We start from the raw sequence: 22,631 nt of genomic DNA, 5'->3' as shown, positions 1-22,631 counted from the left end.
CCTTACATCATCCAGGCTCTTATCATCAGCTGGGGAGGGCCCTGTTCACAGTGAAAGCCAGGAGCTTCTTTGACCAGGAAACATCGTTCTCTGTGCAGTTCGTACATTACTCACAGATGAGCTCCCAATTTCACTGAAAGAAACTCCCCTTTTTATTAGGCTTAGAACTCATGTTTAGAGCTAAGGAAAATTACAGGATGCTTCTCTGTTTAGGTAAACAAGCCATACTGTGGGAACGTGGTCACATGTTTCCTAGTCCAGGTGGCCAATCTGAACTTGAAAACAGGCCCCATCTTTCCCTTCACATAAATTAATTAGAGCTGTGTCTTATCTTCTGCATTTCAACTTATTTTTACACAAAGTTAAACAATCATTTTTAAACAGAATTACTTCTAATCACAAATACAGACCCCGAGTGAACTGGTAGGTCAAGGCAGAGTTGAAAAACAATCTTTAAAATTCACTTCCACTACACACTCATGATACAGAAATTAATTTTTAGGTACACGTGAAAACATTACCTGTCAATAAAAGTAGCCAGCAGTCCTTCCTCAAGGTTCAGTTCCCTCACCACTGTGCCAAATTTACACCCAAATTAACTAGAAAAACCTCACTCACTGGCCTTCAATCTCAATCTTTGAGATGGGTCACCCTTGGCATCACTGCACTCTAGCCCAGCATATTCCTTTCTTCCCCTCCTCTCCCTTAATCCAGCAGCGTCCTTCCCCTCTCCCCCACACCCTCTACCAGCTCTGCTGCATCCAGAAAAAAAGAAAAAGTGGTATAAAGTATGGATGCGTTTCAATTAAAATTTTAATCGCAATTAAAAGGCATGTTATTTACTTTTTTTTCCCTGATACAGCTCCTTATGACTCTGGGAAAGTCAACTAGGGGGCCTTTAACTAAGGTGTGCTAGCATTTTTAGCTTGCTCTAAAAATCAGCTGACAGTAAACCCTGAGACAACCATAGAAATATAATGGGAGTCTCAGGGTTTAGCACCAGCTCATTTTTTTCATTTTTAGCACAAGCTAAAAATGCTAGTGCACCTTAGTAAAAGACCCTCTTAACCTTCCATTGCCCAGAGTCACAAAGAGCCACAATGGAGAAAAAAAATAATAATAATACAGTGCACTCCATTTAAGTGCACGTCGGATAAGCACATGCTCTGTTTAACTGCATGTCGTACTTCAGTCCCATTTTTGGCACCATCAATTTCTATGGGGACAAATTTCGGTTTAGCGCACCCCTGATAAGTGCAAGATTCATTTATATGCAAAGACCGCATAAGCGCATGCATGGAATATGGAAGCCGAATGGCGCGTGACAAAGGAGAGGTAAATTTGAAATCTCGTTGGTTAACTGCCACAGGCAGAAGCGAAAGAATTTTGTTACACTGGTGGCGGCGGCGTCATCGTCGTCACGCAACTATAAGACTAACACTGGCTGAACGAATAGAAGTTCTTAAAAAATTAGAAAACAAAGTCAAGCATCTATTGCTAAAGAATATGGTGTCAATCCCAGTCAAATTTCACGTATCTTGAAGCTGAAAGACCAACTTCTGGAAGACTGGCAAAACAATACAAATCCACACCGGAAACGAAAGCTCTGCTCAAGTTTTCTCAAGTCAGGAGCAGTCAGTTTCCTGTCAGTGGTCCACTGCTTATGGAGAAAGCTAATCAGCTAGCTGAAAGTCTTGGACTAAATGAATTCAAAGGCACTGTTGGATGGTTGAAGATGGAAGGAGAGGAACAACATAAAATTCAAGAAACAGCATGGTGAAAAACAAGACGCTGATGACTTTGGTGCTGAAAATTGGGTTGTTCAGTTCTTCCTACCACCTTGAACAAGTTTTCACCTCGTGACATTTTCAATGCTGATGAAAACGATCTCTACTGGCGAGCGATTCCTGATGGAACACTTGCATTCAAACAAGCCGAAACTACAGGAAGTAAACTGACGATCCTCCTTTGCTGCAATATGAATGGGAGTGAGAAGTTGGAACCCCTCGTCACTGGAAAGAGCAAACAGCCCCGTTGCTTCAAGAATGTTAAGCGACTTCCTATGTCACACGAGGCTAATGCAAATTCATGGATGACTGGGGAAATTTGGAAGCAGTGGCTAAAGAAGTTAAGACAGTAGAATGCGGGCACAAAAGCATCAGATTTTGTTGATTTGTGATAATTGTGCTGCACACAGTGATGATGTCAGGCTGTCTAAAGTCAAGGTGGTCTTCCTGCCACCAAACACTACCTCTCTGATCCAACCTATGGATCAGGGCATAATAGCCAATTTCAAACAACATTATTTGGCTCTTGTGCTACGTCGTATGATGAGCATTATATGGATGACCAGACTGGCAAGGATAAACGTGCTGTTGAACTGGCTCGTAATCTATCACTGCTGGATTCCCTACATATGCAGAAAGAAGCCTGGAATCATGTTACACAGGCAACCATTGTGAACTGCTACAAGCGGGCAAGCTTTGTTAGGGATGTGGAGATTGATGAAATAGATGCAGCTGTTGCAAACGCGTCAGATGAACCGGCTATTAACATCCTAGCCGGTGTTACTGAAGAGGAGTTTCATCACTACGTAGCTGTTGATTACGATCTACAAACTGCAGACAACAGCACTGATGTCCAGATATGCGCCTATATGCAGGCAATGGCTGATGATGAAATGAGCAGTGAGGCACATGCTGACAAAATTCAACAACCTCCTGTCACTTTTGCAAGAGCGCTGGAGAGTCTCAACACCGTGCAGGCCTATCTGGAGGCCACTGGATGACAGTGCTATGACAGTTTTTACCGTCTGGCAGACGTAGTCTATGGAACTCACAGACACAAGAGTGTACAGAGGACTATGACTGCTTACTTCAAGTAAGCCTAACGTCAGTTAACGGAGACTGTATAACGTCAGTTAACGGAGACTGTATAATGTCAGTTAACGGAGACCGTATACTGTACGTATAATAAACAGTACTGTACATATGTTAAGCTTCTTTGGGTCACAATGGTTAAGTGCATGCTCCAGTTAACTGCATGTATTTCTTTGGTCACAGACCCTTGCACTTAAGCGGATTGCACTGTATATACCTTTAATTGCGCAATTAATCATGTGATTAATCATGATTAAATTGTAATCAAAATGCAGCCCTAAAAAAGTAAAAAAATAAAAAGTAATGAAAAGATAAATACAAAAAACGAATTAAAAAATTACAAATTAAAGAATCTAAAATACCATATAGAATAACTATAAACAGCCTACTTCAGAAAAGCAAGTCTAGTATAAAGGTGAGGATCTGCAGTCTAGGCCTTGCCACTCGTAGCTCTGCTGGTCCAGCCCCTTCTGAAGTGGGTTTCCTGTTGCTGACCCTCAGAAACAGCAGAGCCATCAGCAGTGCAGCCTAGAACAGTGTTTCTCATGGAGTACCCCCTTTCCAGTCAGGTTTTCAGAATATCCACAATGAACATGCATGAAAAAGATTTACATATTATGGAGGCAGTTTATGCAAATCAGCTCCATGCAACTCCAGGACCGACTTAGAAACACTGGCCCAAAGTGCAACTCCATGCCTTTATTCCATATTTTTTTTTCCAGGAAGAAGTAGCTTAGCTGGCAGAGGGCTAAGGAAGCTACGTTGCTGGACTGGAGGAGGAGGCAGAGCCCCAAAGATGGTTAATAGGGCCCTGACAACAAGTGTTTCAAACTGAGACCATTAATAACAACCTTCTCCCTTTGGTTCTTATCCTTATTTCTGAACTGCTCAGTCAGAATGCAATGCGAGATTTTACTAAATTCTGCAACAAACATTTTAGTTAAGCCTCTGAACTAGGGCTGGACTGAATATTCGTATTTGATTTGAATGTGCCCTGAATACATTATTTGTATTTGGCCAAATAGTGACTTAAATTTGAATATGAATAATCCGGGGCTCTACTGTGCTAAATCCTACTCAAATAAACACAATCTCTGATTCATGTTGCTTCTTTTATTATTTGTTATGTTAAAATTCAATGCCCATTATTCATTATTCGTATTTGGTTGAATAATATTTTTCATTATTCGTATTTGGCCAAATAGTAAAATATGCTACTCAGTACAGCTCTACTCTGAACCACAGATAATCAGAAAAGCAAAAAACAACTTTACCTGCTGCATTCAGCAGATCAGCAAGGTCATATAGCAGCTTAAAGTTTTCACCACTTTTCAAACCCCGTCCTTGAAAACAAAACCAGAGAAGGAAATCAATTTTATTTATTCAAGTAAAACAACTGTAAAGCACAGGCTTATACTGTAAAGCGAAGATACTTACCTGTAGCAGGTATTCTCCGAGGACAGCAAGCTGATTGTTCTCAAATGTGGGTCGACATCTGCGGCAGCCCAGGAATCAGCAAAAAATTTTGCAAGCAAAATAAAATCAAAGTCTTTCGAGAGAGTTCCGTTTCGCGGGCAGCGTGAACCGCGCATGCGCGAACGACTTCCCGCACGCCGCGCAAGCATGCCTCTTCAGTTTAATCAAAAAGCATAAAAACAAGAAAACAACAATAACAACAACTCCAAAGGGGAGGAAGGCGGGTTTGTGAGAACAATCAGCCTGCTGTCCTCGGATAATACCCGCTACAGGTAAGTATCTTCGCTTTCTCCGAGGTCAAGCAGGCTGCTTGTTCTCACATGTGGGGTATTCCTGGCAACTGGGCTCACTCAAAATAATGAACATTGGTCAATTGGGCCTCGTAACAGTGAGGACATAACATAGATTGACCTGAAACCAAAATCAACTAACTGAGAGAGTGCAGCCTGGAACAGAACAAAAATGGGTCTGGAGGGTGGAGCTGGATTCTAAACCCCGAACAGATTCTGCAGCACTGCCTGCCCAAACCAACTGTCACGTTGGGTATCCTGCTGAAGGCAGTAGTGAGATGTGAATGTGTGGACTGATGACCACGTTGCAGCCTTGCAAACCTCTTCAATGGAGGCCGACTTTAAGTGGGCCAGTAACGCAGCCATGGCTCTAACAATATGAGCCGTGACATGACCCTGTAGAGTCAGCCCAGCTTGGGCATAAATGAAGGCAATGCAATCTGCTAGGCAACTGGAGGTTGTGCGTTTTCCGAAGGCGACTCCCCTCCTGTTGGGATCGAAAGAGACAAATAACTGGGCGGACTGTCTGAAGGGCTGTGTCCGCTCCACGTAAAAGGCCAATGCTCTCTACAAGATGGCATCTAGGGAGGATGTTAGTCACTGAGCTTCTGACCTCCGCACAAGCTCTCGGGGAATTAAGCCTTACCCGATAAACATCATGGGGAAAAGGAAGGGGAAAACGGTGGTGCAAGCCTCCTCTGCTCCCGTGAGCTCCACTCCCCGTCAGCCGATGCTTGAGAGTTTCAGAGTACAGAGACTTGAGCCGCAGACGCCCACGAAGGTCAGCTCCGACGGTTCGCTGGACTGCAGTATCGAAGGGGCTTCGCTAAGCCCGCCTTCAGTAGCTGCGCCTCCACGACCCGGAAACAATTTGCCTGTAGTGGGAGTACAGCGTTTTGAGCTGACCGAAGAGTCAAGCCCACAGGCGGTGAGAGGAGGACCCACAACAGTGGTGACCCCAGCGGCGATTACTACCTGGAAAAATGGGGCGGAAAACCCCATCTCCACCAGTGGAACGGGGGTAGCTTCCATGGACATGCGAGGAGTTGTGAAACCTGCAATTATTACTCTTGAGAGCCTATGGGACGCCATTCAGGGTATGAGCAGGAACCTAGTCCAGGTAACGGATATATTAAAAGAAGATTTTTCCTCTCTTAAATCATCTCAAACTCTTATCGCTTCCCAAGCGCAAAAAAAATGAAGAGAAAATAGAGACACTAGATGGTGAAATTAAATCCCTGCACAATTTAACAAGTCTAATGATAAAAGATAAAGAGATTCTGGTTAAAAAAGTTGAATACCTAGACAACCAGGCTAGAAGGAGTAATTTAAGACTTCTCAATTTTCCTAAAATACCTTTAATTCCACCGATAGACATATTCAAGAGATATTTGGGGGAAGTCTTGAAAATTCCTAAAGACGCTTTTCCACCAGTTGTCAAGGCACAGTATATCTTTGGAGTAAAATCTGCTTTACCAGAATCAACACCTAACTTAAATGTAACGGCTTTTTTGGAGAATTCTCTAGAGACTGTGACACAAAGAACAACTCTGTTGGTTTCCTTCGCTTTCGAAGTTGATAGGAATAATGTTTTTCGTTTGTACTTTAAATATATGCAAACCAATTTTTTTGGAGAAAAAATTCAAATTTACCCAGACCTAAACAGAGATACACAGAAGAGAAGGCGGGAGTTCTTGGCCTTAAAGCCAAGGACTCTCGCTTTAGGAGGGATGTATATTCTGAAATATCCCTGTAGATGTCTGGTGACAATTAATAATGTTAGCTATGTGTTTTTAGATCCAAGGAAATTGGCGGAATTTATCAAAGCCAAGGAAGAGGGAAATGATCAAACCTGAATGATCACATAGGATAGGATACTGTTTGTACCTTCTAGTGGGCGAATAACGCTCTCCACTCTGATTGATTGAATTTTATTTTCTACTATTTTCTTATATCTTGTTCCCCAAATTGTGGTGGTCAAAATGTATAATTGAATTTTCTCTCTCATTATTTTACCTTATTCTTTGTTAATGTGGAAAATGAAGAGACGTCTTATTTCTGAATGATTTAATCTTAAATCATGCATTTATATTGATATGAATGTACTATTGTTAAAAATTATAAATAAATAAATAAAAAAGGCCAATGCTCTCTTGCAGTCCAAAGTATGCAAACTGCTTTCGCCAGGGTGGGTATGAGGACGGGGAAAGAATGTTGGCAAGACAACTGACTGGTTCAGATGGAACTCCAACACCACCTTAGGCAGGAACTTAGGGTGTGTGCGGAGGACTACTTTATTATGATGGAACTTGATATAAGGTGCATGCACTACCAAGGCCTGAAGCTCACTGATCCTACGAGCTGAAGTAACAGCCATCAAGAAAATGGCCTTCCAGGTCAAGTACTTCAGATGGCAGGAATTCAGTGGCTCAAAAGGAGCTCTCATCAGCTGGGTTAGAATGACGTTGAGATCCCATGACACTCGTGGAGGTTTGACCAGGGGCTTTGAGAAAAAGCAAACCTCTCATGAAGCGAACAACTAAAGGCTGTCCAGAGATAGGCTTACCTTCTACACGGCAATGATAAGCACTAATCACACTAAGGTGAACTCTTACGGAGTTGGTCTTGAGACCAGACTCTGACAAGTGTTGAAGGTATTCAAGCAGGGTCTGTGTAGGACAAGAGCAATGATCTAGGGCCTTGCTGTCACACCAGACAGCAAACCTCCTCCATTTGAAAGAGTAACACCTCTTGGTGAAATCTTTTCTGGAAGCAAGCAAGACTCGAGAGACACCCTCTGAAAGACCCAAGGAGGCGAATTCTAAGCTCTCAACATCCAGGCCGTGAGAGCCAGGGACTGGAGGTTGGGATGTAGAAGCGACCCCTCGTTCTGGGTGATGAGGGTTGGAAAACATTCCAATCTCCACGGTTCCTCGAAGGACAACTCCAGAAGAAGAGGGAACCAAATCTGACGCGGCCAGAAAGGAGCTATCAGAATCATGGTTCCGCAGTCCTGTTTGAGTTTCAGCAAAGTCTTCCCTATTAGAGGTATGGGAGGATACGCATACAGAAGGCCTGTTCCCCAATGCAGGAGAAAGGCATCTGACGCTAGTCTGTCGTGGGCCTGAAGCTTGGAACAGAACTGAGGAACCTTGTAACTGATCTGAGTGGCAAAAGCATCCACCGAGGGGGTGCCCCACGCTCGGAAGATCTTGCGGACTACACACATGTTCTGTGACCACTCATGAGGTTCCATTACCCTGCTCAGTCCGTCGGCCAGACTGTTGTTTATGCCTGCCAGATAAGTGGCTTGGAGAAACATGACGAACCAGCGTGCCCAAAGCCACATCTGAACAGCTTCCTGACACAGAGGGCAAGATCCGGTGCCCCCCTGCTTGTTGGTGTAATACATGGCAACCTGATTGTCTGTCTGAATCAATATGACCTGGTTGGACAGCCGGTCTCTGAAAGCCTTTAGAGCATTCCAGATCGCTCGCAATTCCAGGAGATTGATCTGAAGACCATTTTCCTGAAAGGACCAAGCTCCTTGAGTGTGAAGTTCATCTACATGAGCTCCCCACCCCAGGAGGGTTGCATCCGTCGTCAGCACTTTTTGTGGGTGAGGAATTTGGAATGGACGTCCCAAGATCATATTGGATCGAATCGTCCATCACTGCAAGGAATTTTGAAAGTCGGTGGACAGTTGGATCACATCCTCACATCCTCTAGACTCCCCGCAGCTTGACGCCACTGGGAAGCTAGGGTCCACTGAGCTGATCTCATGTGTAGGCGGTGCCATGGGGTCACGTGAACTGTGGAGGCCATGTGACCCAGAAGTCTCAACATCTGCCGAGCCGTGATCTGTTGAGACGCTCGAACCAAGGACAATACTACTACTACTACTTAACATTTCTAAAGCGCTACTTGGGTTACGCAGCACTGTACAATTTAACATGGAAGGACAGTCCCTGCTCAAGGAGCTTACAATCTAAAAGACAGGTGTACAATCTAAAGACAATCTAAACAATCTAAAGACAAGTGTAGAGTCCGTCTGATAGGGCATACTATATTTCACGAAAGGTTAGGTGCCGAAAGCAGCATTGAAGAGGTGAGTTTTAAGCAGAGATTTGAAGATGGGTAGGGAGGGGGCTTGGCGTAGGGGTTGAGGAAGATTGTTCCAAGCATAGGGTGAGGCAAGGCAGAATGAGCGGAGCCTGGAGTTGGCAGTGGTGGATAAGAGAACTGAAAGGAGGGATTTGTCCTGTGAGCGGAGGTTACGGGTGGGAACATAGGGGGAGATGAGGGTAGAGAGGTAGTGAGGAGCCGCAGACCGGGTGCATTTGTAGGTAAGGAGGAGAATCTTGAATTGTATGCTGTATCTGATCGGAAGCCAGTGAAGTGACTTGAGGAGAGGGGTGATATGAGTATATCGGTTCTGGCGGAATATAAGACGTGCGGCAGCGTTCTGAACGGATTGAAGGGGGGATAGATGGCTAAGTGGGAGGCCGATGAGGAGTAAGTTGCAGTAGTCAAGGCGAGAGGTAATGAAAGCGTGGACGAGAGTTCATGTGGAGTGCTCAGATAGGAAAGGGCGAATTTTGCTGATGTTGAAGAGGAAGAAGCGACAGGTCTTGGCAGTCTGTTGAATATGCGCAGAGAAGGAGAGGGAGGAATCGAAGATGACTCTGAGGTTGCGGGCAGATGGGACGGGGAGGATGAGGGTGTTATCAACTGAGATAGAGAGTGGAGGAAGAGGAGAGGTGGGTTTAGGTGGAAAGACGAGGAGCTCGGTTTTGGACATGTTCAGCTTCAGGTGGCGGTTGGACATCCAGGCAGCAATGTCGGATAAGCAGGCCGATACTTTGGCCTGGGTCTCCGCGGTAATGTCTGGTGTGGAGAGATATAGCTGGGTGTCATCAGCATAAAGATGATACTGAAAGCCATGAGATGAGATCAGTGAACCTAGGGAAGAGGTGTAGATTGAGAAGAGAAGGGGTCCAAGGACAGATCCCTGGGGAACTCCAACAGATAGTGGGATGGGAGTGGAGGAAGATCCATGAGAGTGTACTCTGAAGGTGCGGTGGGAGAGATAAGAGGAGAACCAGGAAAGGACAGAGCCTTGGAACCCAAAAGAGGACAGTGTGGCAAGAAGTAAATCATGATTGACAGTGTCAAACAATAGGGACAGAAGGTGGTCTGCCCTCGCCTCAGGAAGATAAGCTCAAGCTTTCTTTGTGTTGAACATTGCTCCAATGAATTCTAATTTTTGAACTGGGGTGAGATGGGACTTGGAGAAATTGATCACGAACTCTAGTAGTTCTAGCACCTGAATAGTCATTCGCATGGACTGTAGAGCGCCCGCCTCCGAGGTGCTCTTCACCAGCCAATCATCGAGATAAGGGAACACATGCACTCACAGTCTGCTTAGCGATGCTGCGACTACAGCCAAGCACTTTGTGAACACCCTGGGCGCAGACGCCAGACCAAAGGGCAGTACACAGTACTGAAAGTGCTGTGTTCCTAGCCGAAATCGAAGATACCTCCTGTGAGCTGGAAGTATTGAGATGTGTGCGTAAGCATCCTTTAAGTCCAGAGAGCATAGCCAATCGTTCTCTTGAATCATGGGAAGAAAGGTGCCCAGGAAAACCATCCTGAACTTTTCTCAAACCAGATATTTGTTCAGGTCCCTTAGGTCTAGGATGGGACGCATTCTCCCTGTTTTCTTTTGTACAAGGAAGTACCTGGAATAGAATCCCAGCCCTTCTTCCCCTGGTGGAACGGGTTCAACCGCATTGGCCTTTAGAAGGGCGGAGAGTTCCTCTGCAAGTACCTGCCTGTGCTGGGAGCTGTAAGAATGAGCTCCTGGTGGGCAATTTGGAGGTTTGGATTCCACATTGAGGGTGTATCCTAACCGGACTATTTGAAGAACCCACAGGTCGGAGGTTATGAGAGGCCACCTTTGGTGAAAAAACATCAACCTCCCCCCTACCGGCAAGTCGTCCGGTACGGACACTTTTACAGAGGCTATGCTGAACTGGAACCAGTCAAAAGCCTGTCCCTTGCTTTTGCTGGGGAGCAGAGTGGGACTTAAGACGCACGCTGTTGACGAGAATGAGCGTGCTGGGGCTGAGCCCGGACAGGCTGCCGAGAAGCAGGAGTGTACCTACGCCTAGAGTAGGAATAGGGAGCACTTCTCTTCCCTCCAAAAAACTTCCTAGATGAGGAGGCTGTAGCAGAAGGCGCCCGGTGGGAGAGAGAATCCATAGCATCAGTATGCTTCTTGATCTGATCAACAAGATCCTCTACTTTTTCACCAAAAAGATTATCCCCCCGGCAAGGAACATCCGCCATTTGCTGCTGGACAGAATGATCCAGGTCAGAGACACGCAGCCATGAGAGTCTGCGCATCACTATACCCTGAGCAGCAACCCTGGATGCTACATCAAAAGTGTCAAATGTACTCATGGCCAGGAACTTTCGACACGCCTTCTGCTGCCTGACCACCTGGCGAAACGGCTCGGCCAGCTCCGCAGGGAGTGCATCCACCAAGCCCGACAGTTGCTGTATCCAGTTCCGCAAGTGGACGCTCATGAAGAGCTGGTAAGACTGGATCTTGGCAACGAGCCTAGCGGCCTGATACGTCTTTCTCCCAAAAGAGTCAAGAGTCCTAACTTCTCTGCCTGGGGGCGCTGAAGCACAGCGTCTAATACTCCTAGTTCTCTTGAGAGCGGAATCCACCATCGTGGAATTGTGGGGTAATTGGGACCTCATCAATCCAGGTTCACCATGGATCCGATATTGGGATTCAGCTTTCTTGGAAACCAGAGGGGCGGACCAGTTTCGCGTAAGGACTTCCTTCAGTACCTTATGCAGAGGGACTGTCACAGCCTCTTTAGGTGGAGAAGAATAATCCAGGACCTCGAGCATCTCAGTCCTGGGCCCATCCTCAACCTCCACAGGGAAGGGAATAGCCGTAGCAATTTCCCAGACAAAGGAGGAAAAAGACAGGCTCTCGGGTGGAGATAATCTTCTTTCCAGCGGAGGGGAAGGGTCAGAAGGAATCCCAAAGGACTCATCAGAAGAGAAGTACCTGGGATCTTCCTCTGATTCCCACAAGCGCTCCTGCTCAGTGTTGGATACAACCTTTGTCAAGGTACTCCGACACTGGACCTGTCTCGACGCCGAGGAACGATGTCCTCTGTAGTCAGGCCCGAGGCATTGGATACACCAGGCGTGGGTATCTGTACCTGAGATGGTCCAGTTGCACCGAGTACAACGTTTGAAGCCGCTGGGGGTCTTCGATGACATGGAAGAAAAACCGGCTTTGGCGAAATCAAACGACGCGATTGTGCCAAGAAGAAAAAGCACAAAAAAGGGGAAAACCCGATTGCGCAGCCAAAAGGCCAGCCGCGTCGACAAAGAAAGGAAACTTTAACAGGGAAAAAAATAAAAGAATGTACGGAAAACTACTTATAAATACTTTTTTTAAAAAATACAGATCAACACTAAACAAGCAAAAAATACGAAGAAGTTCTTCCTGGGCCTGAGAGAGGAGCGATCAGAAAAAACGAGACGCACCTCACCATGGAGAAAAAAAGAACTGAAGAGGCACACTGGTGCGGCGGGCGGGAAGTCATTCGTGCTGCCCGCGCAACGGAACTCAAAGTCTTTGATCTGAAGACCATTTTGCTTGCAATTTTGCTTGCAAAATTTTTTGTCGATTCCTGGGCCGCCGCAGACATCGACCCACATGTGACAACAAGCAGCCTGCTTGTCCTCGGAGAATCTGTACATACACTGCAAAACCATAACTTTATCCTTACGTTTTATGATTACTATAAGGTATAAATACTATTGATGCCTGTGATGATTTATAATTACTTATAATTAAATATATATTGGATAGTTATTAAAAATACTTACCACCGGAAACCACCACCTTTGCACTAGTGAGTTCTGGTCGATCACTTTTCGTTAAGTTCTGTTCAACCCATTCAGATAATCCAGCTGGGGAAGGAGGAGGTGCTGCTCATACAAAAAGATTGAAAGGAAGCTTAGTTGTTAGTTTGAAATTATGCACCGCTGCAGTTCATTATTGTTTTACTGTAACCAACAAAGTATCTACTCTCTTAAAACAATGTGAAATATTTTTTCTTAGTAACACGCTTTTACAGTAAAATACTGCTAACAATGGCACCACATTTATTATAACTGGTGTATATACAGCTAATGAGAGACATCGCCACGGAGTGTATAACAGGAAATAAACTTATGAAGAATTATGGCATCCTAAAATTTTTATGCTCTCTCATGGTATATATTTTGTGTTCTACATTTCCTTTCATAAATTTTCAAAAAGTTAATATACACTGGTGTGTTTGTAGCTTCAGAGTGTTAGTGAAGATAAGGTAGGGAATTGCTATGTCAGACCATTTGAATGCATAGAAATAAAGAAAACCTTCCTTATTCACCTACCTTTACTGCTGTCTTTATCTCTTTTTACCCTGTCCCTTCTCTCTCATCTAATTTATTTGTATTTGAACTACCACTGGTCTGGCAACAGCCTTATCAGTACACTGTAAGCCACTTTGAGCCTGCACACATGTGGGAAAAGGTGGGGTATAAATGTGCTAAATAAATAAACTAAGGAAAGAGAAGGGAAGGAATTTTGGATTTAGCTCAAGTCTTTTTCATTTGTAGTTCAAGGCGACTTACAATCAGGTACTCTAGGCATTTTCCTGTCCACGGGGGGGGGGGGGGGGGGGGGGGGGCACTGAGAGCTGTTTCGTAGGCAGGGAGAGGAGTAGGGAAACACCGGGGTGTTGATGTTTGTCGGGGGGGGGGGGGGGTGATGCAGGGGGGGGGGGTGCCTGTGTTGCCCCGCTCCCTGCCACTTGCTCCGAAGTGGCAGGGAGCGGCGCACTGACAGCAGATTCCAAGGGAAGGGGAGGAGTAGGTCCCCTTCCCTTGGAATCAGCTGTCACTGACGTCAGTGCGTGCCTGCCTAGCAGACCACCTCCGAGGGAGGCACGGTCCCAGGCACATTCGAACGTTGGAGGTGAGAATTATTATATAGGATGAGGGTGCTGGTATTGAATAGTAGCCTAGCCTTGATCGGGAGCCAGTGTAGATTTGTGAGCAATGGGGTTGCTCTTTCATATTTTGACTTTTTGAAAATCAGCATTGCTGCTGTTTTGAATGGTTTGCAGCGATTTCAGTATATTTTCTTTGTACCCTACATATGCTGCATTGCAACAGTCTAGTTGTGGCAATATTACTGATTGTACTATGATTCAAAATGATTGTCTGGGAAAGTATTCTCTAATTCTTCACAATTTCCATAGGGTTTTAAAGCATTTTGATGTGACTGCTGAGACTTGATTTTCGAGAGATAGATGTTTGCCAAGAATGATTCCTAATATTTTTAGTTATGAATTCGATTTGGTACATTTGTTGGTCGATTCTGAATTATTGGTAAGAAATGGGATTGTGCAGGCTGCTTAGGACCAGGAATTTTGTTTTATCTCTATTTAGTTTAAGTTTGAATGTTGTGGCCCAGTTTTCTATAAGGTCCAATCCTATTTTAATTCTGTCAAATATTTCTGTGATTTTGTTGTTGAATGGTATAAAAATTGTGACATCATCAGTGTATATTAGTGGATTAAATCCCATTTTTTTCTAGTATTGTGTCAAGTGGAGCCATCATGATGTTGAATAGTATTGGTGATATTGGGGAACCCTGTGGCACCCCGCATTCAGAGATCCAGGAAGTTCAGCTCTGATTGGACATCTTTACAGTATAGGATCTAGTCCTCAGGAAGCCGTTACAGGCTGCCACTGCACAAGTGATTCCCATGTTGTCAAGCAGGGTCATTAGTATGGTATGGTCTAACAGATCAAAAGCACTTGATGTATCAAATTGTAGTAGTAATATTTTTTGACCTTGGCATACTATTCTTCTGTTATCAGGGTGGTAATGACTGTTTCAGTACTGTATACATAATGGTTTGAAGACTGATTGAGAGCTGTGTAGGATTGAGAAATGTGTCAGATGAGAGATTTTATAAGTAGTTCAGATATGGGCTTAGCTTTTATTATTGAAACTTGATTAACTGATTATTCTGTATACGGTTGAGCGAACATAAATCCTGCATTTCTTTGCTAAAATTGGGGGCACCTTTGGTGTCCCATTGCAAGGAATTCCAACATTGTTTTGATTCGCTCAAATGCTGGGCTATTGACTTTGTAAAGGACCATATACATGGGGGAGACCGTAGCAGGAAGTTATTACAGGTGGAACAGCGATGGATCCACCAATTGAAAATGCTGGACCCTCGTGGTCTTAATTCCACTATGCACTGGACTGCCTTTATATAATTGCTTTTCACATTTTGTGCCAGATGTCCGGACTTTTCTTTTGATAGACGTTTATTGTGTTATTCTGTGGCTGCCACATGATTGGCCATGGAGCCACCAACTGGTAATGACGTAGCTATTCTGGATTGGACGACTGAAGTTTTAAAGTCCGCGTTTTCCTGCCCTGATGTTTGTGAGTGGGTTAGAAGGAAGCTTGCTCTCCAGCGCTTAGAAGTTAGCATTAATTATAGTGTCTGTTTGCTACAATCAAGAACTCTTTGGTATTTATGAATCAAGTCATGTTTTGTTTCATTTTCTAGCACTTTTGAACTTTGAAGTTCTGCGGTGTGGTTCCCTGAAGAAGCAGTGCGAAACAGGACCGCTGGGAACGCACTTCAATTGTTATGCAAGCTGGAACCTACCATTCTACATGTAACTGGACATGGAGCTAAGATAAGTTCACAATATTTTCATCTACTTGATACACAAAGGACATTTGATTGAGCAGTTATTTTTGTTCTTGTTTTTGACTTAGATTGGATTAAAAAACATAAATTTATTTGCAAAAAGAACAAAAGGGGGTTTTTTGGTCGATGATTACTTTTTACAGTGTGCAAGTGACAAATTTGTTCGTGCCACATTTTGATGAAACGTCTCCCCTTATTTTGTATAGACACTCTTCACTGTGTGTGTTTTTGAGGTTATCAATACTAGTGAGCAGTGGATTGGATCTGTGTTAATTATTACTGTGTGATAAAATTGTTATAACATAACAAGGCCTTCAGAGTAAGTGTTCCCAACTAGCTCTCTCATCTCACTATTCCCTGCCCTCATCATAGTTTTTCAGTCCTTGAATGATTATCATCATTCATCTAGAAACAACCAGACACTGTGCTTTATCCTCTCCCCTCATATTTGGAATAATCTTCCTCTTTCTCTTCGCAGTGACCCATCAATCAAGAGCTTTAAATCAAACCTGGTTCATTAATCTCATCCCATGGCTTTTTCTACCATCTCTATGCTGATGACTCCCAAATCTACCTTTCTACCCCTGATATCTCACCTTGCATCCAGACCAAAGTTTCAGCGTGCTTGTCTGACATTGCTGTCTGGATGTCTCAACGCCACCTGAAATTAAATATGACCAAAACCGAACTTCTCATTTTTCCACCCAAACCCACCTCCTCGCTCCCCCCGTTTTCTATTTCTGTTGATGGCTCTCTCATTCTCCCTGTCTCCTCAGCTCGAAACCTTGGGGTCATCTTTGACTCTTCTCTCTCCTTCTCTACTCATATCCAGCAGATCGCCAAGACCTGTCTTTTCTTTCTTTACAACATCTGTAAAATCCGCCCCTTTCTTTCCAAGCACTCTGCCAAAACCCTCATCCACACCCTTGTCACCTCTCGTTTGGACTACTGCAATCTGCTTCTTGCTGGCCTCCCACTTAGTCACCTCTCCCCTCTCCAGTCGGTTCAAAATTCTGCTGCCCATCTCGTCTTCCGCCAGGGTCGCTTTACTCATACTACCCCTCTCCTCAAGTCGCTTCACTGGCTCCCTATCCGTTTTTGCATCCCATTCAAACTTCTTCTACTAACCCATAAATGTACTCACTCTGCTGCTCCCCAGTATCTCTCCACACTCGTCCTCCCCTACACCCCTTCCCGTGCACTCCGTTCCATGGATAAATCCTTCTTATCTGTTCCCTTCTCCACTACTGCCAACTCCAGACTTCGCCCCTTCTGTCTCGCTGCACCCTACGCCTGAAATAGACTTCCTGAGACCCTACGTCTTCCCCCATCCTTGGCCATCTTTAAATCTAGATTGAAAGCCCACCTCTTTAACATTGCTTTTGACTTGTAACCACTCGTCCCCACCTACCCTCCTCTCCTCTTTCCTCTACACATTAATTGATTTGCTTGCTTTATTTTTGTCTATCAGACTGTAAGCTCTTTGAGCAGGGACTGTCTTTCTTCTATGTTTGTGCAGCACTGCATACGCTTTGTAGCGCTACAGAAATGCTAAATAGTAGTAGTAGTAGTAGTAGGAACACCTCGCTTTTCAGGCAAGCCTTTGGGGAGACAGGTTGACAGGAAGTACCAGTTAGAGCAGTGGTTCCCAAACCTGGTCCTGGAGACATCCCAGCAAGTCAAGTTTTCGGAATATTCATTGTGGATTTCCCAAAAACTGACTGGCTGGGGTGCCTCCAGGATCAGGTTTGGGAACCACCGAGTACCACAGCTTTGTAAAAGGGCCGTAAGTTTGTACCCGATGCAATGAAGGGTTAAGAGATGTACTCAAGATCACAAGGATCCACAGGATAATTTGAATCAAGCTTCTCTGGTTACTGAAAGTTAGAAACGTTTATTAGGTGATCCAATCATTATGAAAAATGTGAATTATATATTTAATTAAAATTTGTATGCACAGTGAATTTACCTTTTTGTACAAAAATTTCACAAAGTAGTTTGCTATCTTGGAATGGAATATATCCTTGATTCAGTGTCAGGCCAATTGAAAACTACCATCAATGGCTCTTTCATGGCTTTTTCCCAAGCAAAATCACCAGCCACCATCATCATGAGATCAGGTGCATTTTATGTCTAAAGCAGGAACTATATGCGCTGCAAATTCTAGAACCCGAGAGACATTCCCTTGTACCCAGAAATGTGATCTAGAAATTGCACAAAATTATGTGGCAGTTCCTTTTTTCATGCAAAGATAAGATTTATGCCTCTATTTTTCCAGTTTCACTTTCACTCACCTCTCTGTACTGCAATTATATCTGTTGCTTAAATCTGCATGCCCTGCTAGTATACCATTGCTGGAAATGAACATCAGGCATTTTGATATTACTAGTCTTATTTTCCTCTTAAATGTTTTCCTTTTGTGGTCATGCACGACACTGCATATTTCAGTCATTCAGGAAGTAATTCTATAAAGAAGGTGCCAACATTTATACAGCAAACCCATATGTAAAAAACCAGAATACCAGCATATACACATGTGTAGATATATGCATAAATGCCAGAAATCAAGGTATGTGCTATTCTGCAATTATGTATGTATTTTTGATAGCATGCTTGCAGCTGGGTGTTCACATGGATGTAGTCTGGCCGCGGCACACTCTTACATGTATAACTTAATACTTTAAGTTAAGCGCACATCTCTCAAAACTAGTCATGAACATTTATACCAGCTCCATGGCTGCTGTGTTTGCGCCTAACCAAAAGTACATGAATATTCCTAGAAGTCACCTACTTTCTTTTATAGAAACACACTGCAATTAAACAGCACTCAGTCCATTTTTTTAATCAGTTTTGAGTTATGCGATTAATTTCATTCATCAAGGCTTGGTTCATTTATTGTAACTTACTCCTGTGCCAAAACTCATGGACTTGGTGAGTTTTGGCACAGGAATAAACCACAGTAAATGAATCTTGCCCTAATGAACAAAATTAATCATATAGCTCAAAACTGACAAAAAATGGACTGAGTTTTAGAAAAGTGTTCTTCAATTAAGTACCCTCTCTAGGCAAACCCTTAAAGAATTAACTTATCAGGGCTTTGGCTGCTGTTCATTACGAGCTACAGATTCCTAGATTTCTGTTCAAAAATCTATTAAATACTTACCTTCCTGCGAACTGGCATTTCCTCCACTTACAGGTGCTGCCTCAAAGGAAGTACCTCGTACAGAAAAGACCTTTACTGGCTCATCACACTTCACAGTACACAAAGCATTTCCTAAGGAACAAGAAACATTTCAGGGAACCTTTACTACCTGTGGTGTTGTTAGTAAATAACAATTAAGCCAGTTTCACCCCAAGATTCCAGCAGACTCATTTGGCTACAGCAGAAAACACCTCTTAATATAAGGTAGACCCTATTTCACAGATCACTCTCATGCTAGAATATAAGCACAACTGCAAAACAAAATAAAGGAGACTTATTTATACCTTCAGTTCATATCATCCACAGAAAAAGGATAACCAATGAACTGGAACATAATCAAAGTGACAGAATAGTAACATAGCAACATAGTAGATGACAGCAGAAAAAGACCTGCATGGTCCATCCAGTCTGCCCAACAAGATAAACTCATATGTGTATACCTTACCTTGATTTGTACCTGCCTTTTTCAGGGCACAGACCGTACAAGTCTGCCCAGCAGTATTTCCCGCCTCCCAACCACCAGTCCCGCCTCCCATCTCCGGCTCTGGCACAGACCGTATAAGTCTGCCCTCCACTATCCTCGCCTCCCAACTACCAACCTCTCTTCCCCCACCTGCTCCGCCACCCAATTTCGGCTAAGCTTCTGAGGATCCATTCCTACTGCACAAGATTCCTTTATGCACATCCCAAGAATACATTGAACTGGTGGTTGGGTGGCATTATTTAATAAGAATAGCAGGTAGAACATGTTTTCAGGAAACAGACTACACTCTGGAATCTCTATGGATAGAAATTCACTATGTGTGATTGGAAAGAGTTTAGTACTGGGAGTATTTTATTGTCTACCTGACTAGGAGGGTAAAATGGTAAGTGAAATGATGAGAAATTAGACAGCAAACAAAACACCAATAAAAACAGGCAATTTTAATTATTCTTCAGGGGGTAAGAATCATAATTACCTCCTGGAGCAGTTACCCCTGGAACGAATGAGAAAGGGTAAAGAGGATGGAATTTGATTTACCGCCTTTCTGTGGTTACAATCAAAGCGGAGCAAAGTTACTCACCTGTAGCAGTTCTCCAAGGACAGCAGGCCAAGTATTCTCACAGCTGGGTGACGTCATCTGACGGAGCCCGGTGCGGATGCTGACTAGCGAGATTATTGTAGAATTTTCTATCAAATGTCCCAACACACAAGCACGGGTCCCTCAGTCATATAAGAGAGCTAAAGAATACAACTCCAAGGGGAGGTGGGAGGGTATGTGAGAATACGTGGCCTGCTGTCCTCAAAGAACACCTGCTACAGGTTTGCAACTTTGCTTTCTCCAAAGACACACAAGGTCTTCCATATTCTCACAGATGGGAATCCCTAGCTACAAGTCCCACCAAAAACAAAAATACTAGGACAACAGGGACTCAAAATGTCGAGGCCTGAAAGTCAATTAACCTGAAACTATTTACATACTAGTTGTGAAGATGCAGCCTGGAACCAAAGAAAACTGGGCCTAGGGGGAAAATTTGCATTCTAGACACCGAACAAATTCTGCAGGACTGTCTGACTGAACCGGCTGCCACATCAGATATCCTGCTCAAGGCGGTAATGAGATGAGAATGTGTAGACAAATGACCACGTTGCACCTTTGCAAATCTCCTCTACGGAGGCTGACTTTATGAGTCTTGACATGACCCTCTAGAGTGGGCCCAGCCTGGGCATGCAAATCTCTCTCATGAATATTCACTGTGGGTATCCAAAACCTGACTGGCTGGGATGCCTCCAGGACTAGGTTTGGGAACCACTGAAATAATGTGTTATAAACTGATCCTACAACATTAAAAAGCAGTTGATTACATAACACAAAGGTGTAGTTTCACAACATAACCTACTGGTAAAACAACTAAAAACAAATAAAAACACTAAGGCCCTGATGCACAAAGCTTGTTGTGCTAACTGTTGCTTTAGACTGGTTGTAGCAGTCTAACGCAAAAGTTATTTGGCAAGTAACGCACAAGGAGGTTTTCCGTGGCTCCAACATGTGCAGATAGCAGCCACTGAGAACCCCATGCACATGTATTAGAATCAGCTCATTAGTATTCTAATGAACATTCCGGGCGATGAACAGCTCCAGAGCAGCCATAAAATCCAAGCTAGATTTTACAGCTGCTCTGGAGCTGAGGAAAGTACAAGCAGACAGCTGCAAAACTGCCTGCTTGTGCTCCCTACCTTTCTCTTCCCAGCAACCCCCCCCACGCCCCCCCCAACACAGTTCCTTGGAGGTCCAGTGAAACCCACACCCCTGCATCTCCCAACTCAATTCCCTAATGGCCCAGTGGATGCCACATCACCCCCAATTCCTGGGTGGTCCGGTGGACCCCAAACCCCTCATGCCTTCTGACCCCCCCCCCCCCCCCCCGACTCAATTCCATGGTGGTCCAATGGACTGTGCACCCTCAAACACAATTCTCTGGTGGTCAACTGGACTCAGGTCACCCCCACACTCTAAGAAGAGATTTACCCTGGTGGTCCAGTGATCCCCTCGTCCTGACCTCCTCTCCCCTGCCCGTACCTTTAAAAAGCTGGAGGCAGGACAGCAAGAGCAACATCTCCTCCCTCAGGTGCCATCTCTTCCAAAAAGGCAGTGCCCAGCCCCTTTCTGGTGCATTCTGAGATGCACTGGGCAGGACTAGCACTGATTTACCCAGGTGCTCTAGTGACCCCCCCCCCCCCGCCTTCCCCTCCCCTTTCCGTACCTTAAAACATTTGGAGGCAGCAGGGCAGGAGAAACACCTCCTCCCTCCTGTTAAAAAAGTCACTTCACTGGCTCCCTATCCGGTTCCGCATACAGTTCAAACTCCTCTTATTGACTTATAAGTGAATTCACTCTGCAGCTCCTCAGTACCTCTCCACTCTCATATCTCCCTACACTCCTCTCTGGAAACTCCGTTCACTGGGTAAATCTCTCTTATCTGCACCCTTCTCCTCCACTGCTAACTCCAGACTCCGTTCCTTTTATCCTGCTGCACCATATGCCTGGAATAGACTTCCTGAGCCACTATGTCAAGCTCCATCCCTGGACATCTTCAAATCTAGGCTAAAAGCCCACTTTTTTGATGCTGCTTTTAACTCCTAACCCTTACTCACTTATTCAGTATCCTTATTTTATCATCCCCTCCTTAGTAATTCCCATCTCTTATTTGTCCTGTTTGTCTGTTCTAATTATATTGTAAGCTCTGTCGAGCAGGGACTGTCTCTTCATGTTCAAGTGTACAGCGATAAATGGCTAGAAGCACTATAGAAATGATAAGTAGTAGTAATAATAGTAGTAAAAAAAGTTGGAGGCAGCAGGGCAGGAGCAATTCCTCCTCCCTCGGGTGCCACCTCCTCCAAAACGGTGGTGTCCAGCCCCTGCCCAGTGCTCGGGCCCTAAGTTAGAAAGTCTTAAGTGTATGGAGGAAGCCAAACCAGACTTTAAAAGGATGACCAAGCAACAGTCAGCAAAGTAGAAAAAGCAATGTTACGATCCCATGACACAGTTGGAGGCTTGATGGGGGGCTTTGTCAATAGCAAGCCTCTCATGAAGTGAACTAAAGGCTGTACAGAGATGGGCTTAACTCCCACACATGATAAGCACTAATTTGAACTTAGATGAACGCTGCTTTTAGAATTGATATGCCTCTCCAGTCCTTTAAGGCTCATTCTTTTTTCTTCAGCTTTTCATCCTGCATAAATGTTTTTGTGCCCTCCATTAGTCCTTTTTCCCTTCCCCTCCTTTCTTCTTTGCACCACTCTCAGTTTCAGAACTAGAATTTATTTTTAATGTTGTAAACTGCTTGTATAGCGAAGATACTTACCTGTAGCAAGTATTCTCCGAGGACGGCAAGCCTTACAGTCTCACAAGTGGGTATATGCTCTCTGGACTTAAAAGGTCCAGAGAGCATAGCCAATTGTGTTCCTAAATCATGGACA

At 44.3% G+C, this 22,631-nt stretch overlaps 1 protein-coding gene across 1 annotated transcript in view; it reads right to left on the bottom strand.

Moving 5' to 3' along the window:
• Positions 1-22,631, bottom strand: part of ETFA (electron transfer flavoprotein subunit alpha) — a 122,723-nt gene that overhangs the window by 72,560 nt on the left and 27,532 nt on the right. The window contains exons 6-8 of the mRNA XM_030187341.1: positions 18,632-18,742; positions 12,569-12,670; positions 4,154-4,222 (exon numbers count right to left, since the gene is read on the bottom strand). Of these exons, the coding sequence (XP_030043201.1) occupies positions 4,154-4,222; positions 12,569-12,670; positions 18,632-18,742 (282 nt within the window). The remainder of the gene's footprint in view (positions 1-4,153; positions 4,223-12,568; positions 12,671-18,631; positions 18,743-22,631) is intronic.

This window comes from Microcaecilia unicolor, chromosome 1, assembly GCF_901765095.1.
Source record: "Microcaecilia unicolor chromosome 1, aMicUni1.1, whole genome shotgun sequence".
Lineage (NCBI taxonomy): Eukaryota > Metazoa > Chordata > Amphibia > Gymnophiona > Siphonopidae > Microcaecilia > Microcaecilia unicolor.
This window is presented reverse-complemented; position numbering and strand designations above follow the sequence as displayed.